Source organism: Echinococcus granulosus, assembly GCF_000524195.1.
Source record: "Echinococcus granulosus chromosome Unknown EG_S00104, whole genome shotgun sequence".
Lineage (NCBI taxonomy): Eukaryota > Metazoa > Platyhelminthes > Cestoda > Cyclophyllidea > Taeniidae > Echinococcus > Echinococcus granulosus.
The window spans coordinates 88394-94535 of NW_020170484.1; the positions used below are offsets into that span (position 1 = coordinate 88394).

The following is a 6142-nucleotide window of genomic DNA, read 5'->3' on the forward strand; positions in this document are numbered from 1 at the left end:
AATATACTTACCTGTAGCAGAGCTCTGCGTGGACTACGTCATCTATTTAAATATTAGATACCCATTCATGAATTTGTAGCTGATCCCAGTTTCGGCTTTTCTTCTCAGACCCCTGTAGTAATTAAACGAATAATCTGATTTGGTAATGAGACGCTTATTGATATACATTAGTACAACATTGTTGTTGCTTCAATGCTCCTCTATTGTTCCTCGTGAATGAGGAACAGTCAACGTCTCTCAACACAGAGAGGGTTTCCTTGTCCAATCCGATCTGAACGTGCACCAACTCTCCCCATTTACTTTATTTGACAGACATGACAGAACTAAATCACCCTGGGTGTTTTAGAATTTGCAAGCCAGGGAAGGGTTTACCTATGCCCCTCGTCCTATATTAGCGTGTGAGTACTGGTTAGACAGTCTTGTGTTCTGAGCCCTCCTTCTCTTCTGAAAGGTCTGATGACCCATTCATCAAAAGTTACTTATCAAAAGTGTACATTTAAACAGCACATTTTTGTGAAATGATGCTAATTTGTGCGGGTTAAAAACTTAATATTGAATGCAACGCCCGAATGAATTGTAGTAAATTTGGTACCGTATATTATCTTGATAATTGAACAACCTGCAAACTTTCCATAACAGCCAAATTGTTTTCTTAATTCAATATATTGCTAGAATTAGGCTCAACGTCTGGTGCCTGTTTCGAATTGGTGAGCACACAGGCGTGTGCCGCGTAGTTGTTCGTGATGACGGTTGAGGTACTCGCTTCTTCTACTTAATTAGCTTTAGGCAAGCTCAGTTTTCGCAGACTTGGATGTTTTGCTTGTAAATTCGGAGAAATTTAACCAAGTATGACTGAAAATAACACAATGTAGCTTCTTGCAGTTGTTTATTCAAAAAATTCAACCGGCATGGATGGAACAAGTCCTCTCTCGTATTTCTCGTAGCCCAATCCATTTCAACAAGTTTTTTGACATTCTTGTTGATTTTGTGGTGTCAGAAAATCACCCGGAGTGGTGCAACCGCGCACTTCGTTGGCTGACCAGAATTTTCGAAAGCCCGGAGTTGGCAGACATGACTAAGCAGTCCCAATCTTCCCTGTGTCGATTTTTATCGTTTGCTGCAGAAATGCATGGTCTTCATCAATTATTGGGTACAGTGGTGGAAATGATTGATGCTTCGCCCAAAGTCGCAGAACCCACATCCAGAAATTTTCATTTACCAATATATGACACGGGATACGTTTTCATTGATGGTATGCTGCTCTAAATAGCTTTTTATTTTGATAATTTGATACAATTCATCCACGCCACGCCTTTCGCTTTTCTTGGAGACTGTATAATCTAGATTTTGTACCAAGCTGACTCTTTTGAGTCTACTTTGGGACTTGGTTTTGGATTTACTTCCTTATAAACCGATCACATCTGGTCTCCATTGCCGTTTACGATGTTGCGTATTCTTTGTTTCCCATAGTTTTTTTGGCCAATAAAACCTGCAAAATCCTAGGGTCGATAATGAATTTTATGCATTCTACTTTGGCATGCAGGTTACGTAGGTTATCTGCAATAGGGCAGTTGTTCTATTAAACAATATAAGTGATTCCAAATCTAGGGTTCTGCTATTGTACCGTACATATTTGTTTACAGATCAGGAAGTGAACTTCGGTATCCCAAAGAAGAGATCTCGACGTAATAAAATTGGCGTAGAACTGGAACAAGACGAATGTGGTCAATCGTCTCTTTTAAGCAATGAAGGAGACAGCAGCGTCTCAGACGATTACGAAGAAGGTGAAGAAGCCCTAGCGGTTTCCGAAGATGATGGGGTCTTCGATGTAGACAATGGATCGACTTCCTCCCTTGCAGAAAGTCAGGTATCTAACACGCTTCCACGGCCACAAGCTTCTGTTGATTACGCTGATAACAGTGATAGTAGTAGTGAAGAGGAGGAAGACAACAACGTTGAGAATGATGAGACTGGTTTAGAGGTTTGACTTTTTATTTATCATCTACCGCATACCCTACATGAATCTAGGATGACGAAGAAGAGGAGGGAAGTAGAATGGACTTGCCTCCCCAATCAGGCGGGGCGGAAGAAGAACGAGAGGAAGGTGGTGACGGCGATGTTTCTATTCCAGTGAGTAAGGGCGTCCATCAGGTTCGGCGATCCGCACGGATTCGGAATCGACGTTAAAGCTAGTTCCCGAAAATGCTCACCTTTTTGTACAGGTGCATAAATAAACTGTTGACGAAGAACTAGTGCCTTCAACGAGGTCTTGGGACATTGAAGCGTCGGCTTTGTGCTCCAGGGGTCCGGTACAGAGGCCACAGTGGCGGGCTTTACAGTGCGGGTTGGTGCCTAGGTTGGGTGGTTGTGTCGCGCAAGAAGCGATGCCTTTCCCATGCGTTGGTGGCCGATTCCCAGGTGGAGTGCAGCATTGGAACTTGTCCAGCCCTGCAAGTGAAGCGAACAGTGTTTGTTTTATTGCTACAGGGAATCCTATTTACCTAAAATTAAAAGATATGGGTTGGGAATTGCATACCGCTTTTCGTAGACAAATTAAATTAATGTTGGGGAACTACGTAGGCGGCACAGAAGTCAGCAATCAATTTTGAGTACAAGTCCACGCATGACAAGATATAGGAATGGAACTCAAAGAAAGTAAAACTTTTCTTATTGCAAGAAAAAGAATTTCTAGGTCATGAGACTAGTCAAAAGCTACCTAAACAGGCACCTTGAATCAGTGGTTGGTTTGCAAGGCATCTATTATGAACAGTTTAAGAAGGCTATAAATATTCGTTGTAAGAACTGTAATGTTTCATGCATAACTCATTTTTCCAAATTCGGGCCATTCTGACATTTTCATATACTGACTCAAGGTCGTCGAGGGGCTTTTGTGCGTAATTTATGCTTTAGTGTGTTCAAATTTGGTAATTTTTCTTGTCAAATATACTGTTTCCCTGCAATTTCTTAACTGCTGCAGCTTTTTGTCTTTTCTTCTTTAATATTGACATTTAAGTGTGCACTTGTAATTTTGTTTGTTTGTGAAGGCGTACCCGCTTCTCACAATTCGATACTGTTTTATGAAGCAAGATGGGCGAGAATATGGACGCTTCTAGTCTATCAGAGGAAGCTCGTACTTTGTCCAACTTGATCCGCAAACATCGCGGCCGAATTGTCATTTATACCGGTGCTGGAGTAAGCACTGCTGCGGATATTCCCGACTATCGCGGGACCCACGGACTCTATCGCAACTCAAACCCTTCAGGTAGTTTCACTTTAGTTTGACTTAAATTCCACTAGGCCGGAGGATAATTAGTACCAAACTTCGGTTACCAGAAGCAAGCTTTGCTAAACCGACATTTACTCACATGGCTATATGTGCTTTAGTTTCTCACGGCTACGTGAGTCATTTTTCTTTTGCTACAAAATTCTTCCTAAAATGACTTTGCTCACTCGTCTTTTTGTATTCTCCTAGGTGAGGCACGTCGTCTCTCAAAACGTTGACTGTCTACATTTACGAAGCGGACTTCCGCGAAAAAATCTATCGGAATTACACGGAAATCTTTTCATTGAGGCATGCTTACTGCAAAACCTAACTGTTCTTTTTAGCAATGTCTTTCATGTAAAAAATTGACGCACCGCGCCTTCGACGTCGCCGAAACTACTGCAAGGGCCAGACATCTGACTGGTCGTATTTGTCCCTTCTGTTGTGACGCCCCTACGTTCTCATCCTTGCAAAGATCAATCGCCCTTGAAACGCTTAAAATTCTAGTTGAAAAGAAGAAAGCTTCCAAGGACGATTCCGTAGCCGCTGTCCATCAAGCAGCTCAGAATGTCTGCAAAGATTACGGTCAGTGTATCATGAATCTCTCATTTATTTCGCTAGTTAAGATTTTGTATTATGATTCCGCCCTGTTTTGTTGCCTCGATACTGCTTTTCGTGTGCTGTTTGAATTTGAAAATCAACTATCGAATTTACGCCTTTGCCTCTTCGTCTACTTACAGCATTTAAGTAGAGTTTTATTTTAAATCTGAAACAGAGAAAATAGGTTATTCGGAATCAGGGTAGGATGAACCAACTAGAAGCAAGACGTAACGTTGTAAACTTTGGCTGCATCGCGAAACAGTGTTTGAGATGTGTTCCTCTGAATTGTCTTCTCCACCATCTACAGTTTTTCCACCATATTTCTTAGTCAAATCTTTACATTTTTATTGGTTACTTTCTTATCTCCACCATTAGTTTTTTTGGCAAAGAAGTTTTGACGTAACCCTTTTGTTTTGCTTGCCGAATCGCGTATCACGGCTTGTCAAACACTTTTAATATCTTGGTAGCGCCTTCTCATTGTTGTGATTGGATAGTTTCACATGTCTTCTCTCCCCTTCTTTCTCGGCAGAAAAATAATTGTAAGCTGGAGTCGAGTGATTCACCGCACTGTAGTTCGCAGTTCATTATGAGTATGCAAGGGTTGGAGACAAAGCTTTCGAACATTCACTTTGAGGGAAGCAATTTATTTGTTTTAACCTGAAGTGTTTTGTCTTCGTTATTATTCCGTGCATCACTAAACCTGTTTCGTGGCTGCCATTATGGGAGACAGGGAGGCTCATGCGTTCTTCAAATACGCCCATGATGGGAATTGAAATATATCCGTAAAAGTAGCGAAAAAGTCGTCTCAACACAAACTGACATCCATTTTTCCTTCATATCTGACGCACTTGCTCATCCATTGACTTCCGTCGCCCCATAGATCCCATATAGTGGGAATTTTAGCTACCACACTCATAGCTGAGCATAATTTTTCGCAAAATCTCGTGTAATTTTCGGCTTTTGCCTGTGGTAATGTCACGAATGTGACATTTCTGGTCATGAACTTTCTAACGACGCGTTCGTTGGCCATGTTGTAACTTATGTCCTTGTTAAAAAGTTCATGCTTTTTGGTAATAAAGGCTGGCCAAACCCCTAAGCATAGTTATGCAAAGGGGGCAACATTGTGTATCTTGATGATGCCTTAATTGCGGTATCTTTAGCCCCGACTGCAGTTTGGGCGCAGTTGTCATATAAAATGGACTTAAGTCATGCATTCAGGCGATATTTTTCCTCTGAGATGCCTACATTTGTCAGTTCTTCTTGCTTCTTTAACAGTCAATGAACGCAGTTGCTTGCATAAAATATCGAGTGGAAAGGAGTACATATTGCAGGGATCCAATCCCCTAATCATTTTGAGAGGGCGATCAACCTCTCCTTTACACAGCATAGTCGATTGTGGCAGCAATGACATCAAATAAAGCATTAATGAAGAGAGAGGAGAAGAATCAAGATATGATTCATGTGTGTTCTTCCAGCCATTGCTTGTCCACCAGTATAAACACCATGCGTATATATGCACTTACCAATCACTGTTTACTAGTAAGCTAAGGCCATTTTTATTACCTCCAGGCTACTTCGATACGATAATGAGTCGGCTTAGTCTATCCGTTGGTGGTGAACGTTGCAGCAGTCAGAATCTCGGGATTAGTGCTTAATTGGTCCCCTGGGATGTGTCTGCGTTTATGCGTCGTTTATTGTAAGAAATCGCGCGAAATGCGTCCAGGGATTGTCTCTTAAACCGTAATCGCCATTTAGAACTTATCCGGTGCCATGAAAGTGACGAAAACAGCAAGCGTAGAGATGGCCGATTTCACTAGCACTGGTGTGAGATTCTGTGCATTTAGAGAAATTTGAAAGACTTGCGCGGTTGTATGCAGGAGTCAGGTCAAAGCCCTCTTTGGCGTATCGTCTTCGAGGCTCAAATGATTCTCCAAGTAGGCTCATTTGTAGTTTGTCCGTCTATCTGGAAATCGTCCATTAGCTAATCCATTGTCTTTTTCAGTTCAAACTCTCTGTGATCTATAACCGACTATCAAGTTGTCCTAATAAATTCCAGTTCACACAATGTTCTACATTTCCCCTCCCAACATTCCTCCTATACCGTCCACTGGAAAATCATCATCAATTCGTCATCCGACTTCTTGAATTACAGCTTGCAAAGGACGACGTTTTCCCTTGCTTCCAACTTGATAGGCTAACTTGGAGGTCTACTAGCAGTTCATGGATTAGCCCACCGACTGTCCAGTCCACTTACTGATTGTATTCTTCTCCTCCTCCTCT

General features: G+C 41.8%; 3 protein-coding genes across 3 annotated transcripts in view; 2 read left to right on the forward strand and 1 right to left on the reverse strand. All coding sequences in view use genetic code 11, as the record gives it.

Moving 5' to 3' along the window:
* EGR_08351 (RILP-like protein) overlaps positions 1-168 on the reverse strand; it is a gene marked incomplete at both ends in the record, with an annotated part of 18730 nt that extends 18562 nt beyond the window's left edge. The window contains one exon of the mRNA XM_024497600.1: positions 62-168. Within this exon, the coding sequence (XP_024347969.1) occupies positions 62-168 (107 nt within the window). The remainder of the gene's footprint in view (positions 1-61) is intronic.
* Positions 169-743: 575 nt separating this feature from the next.
* EGR_08352 (eukaryotictranslation initiation factor 3 subunit) lies at positions 744-2187 on the forward strand (the record flags this gene model as incomplete). The annotated part of the gene is made up of 5 exons (XM_024497601.1): positions 744-755; positions 787-846; positions 883-1252; positions 1644-1981; positions 2029-2187. 5 exons carry the CDS (start codon positions 744-746, stop codon positions 2185-2187), a joined length of 939 nt encoding a protein of 312 aa, XP_024347970.1.
* A 900-nt stretch (positions 2188-3087) lies between these two features.
* EGR_08353 (NAD-dependent deacetylase sirtuin-7) overlaps positions 3088-6142 on the forward strand; it is a gene marked incomplete at both ends in the record, with an annotated part of 3272 nt that continues 217 nt past the window's right edge. The window contains 3 exons of the mRNA XM_024497602.1: positions 3088-3262; positions 3298-3398; positions 3607-3847. Coding sequence (XP_024347971.1) covers positions 3088-3262; positions 3298-3398; positions 3607-3847 — 517 coding nt within the window. The remainder of the gene's footprint in view (positions 3263-3297; positions 3399-3606; positions 3848-6142) is intronic.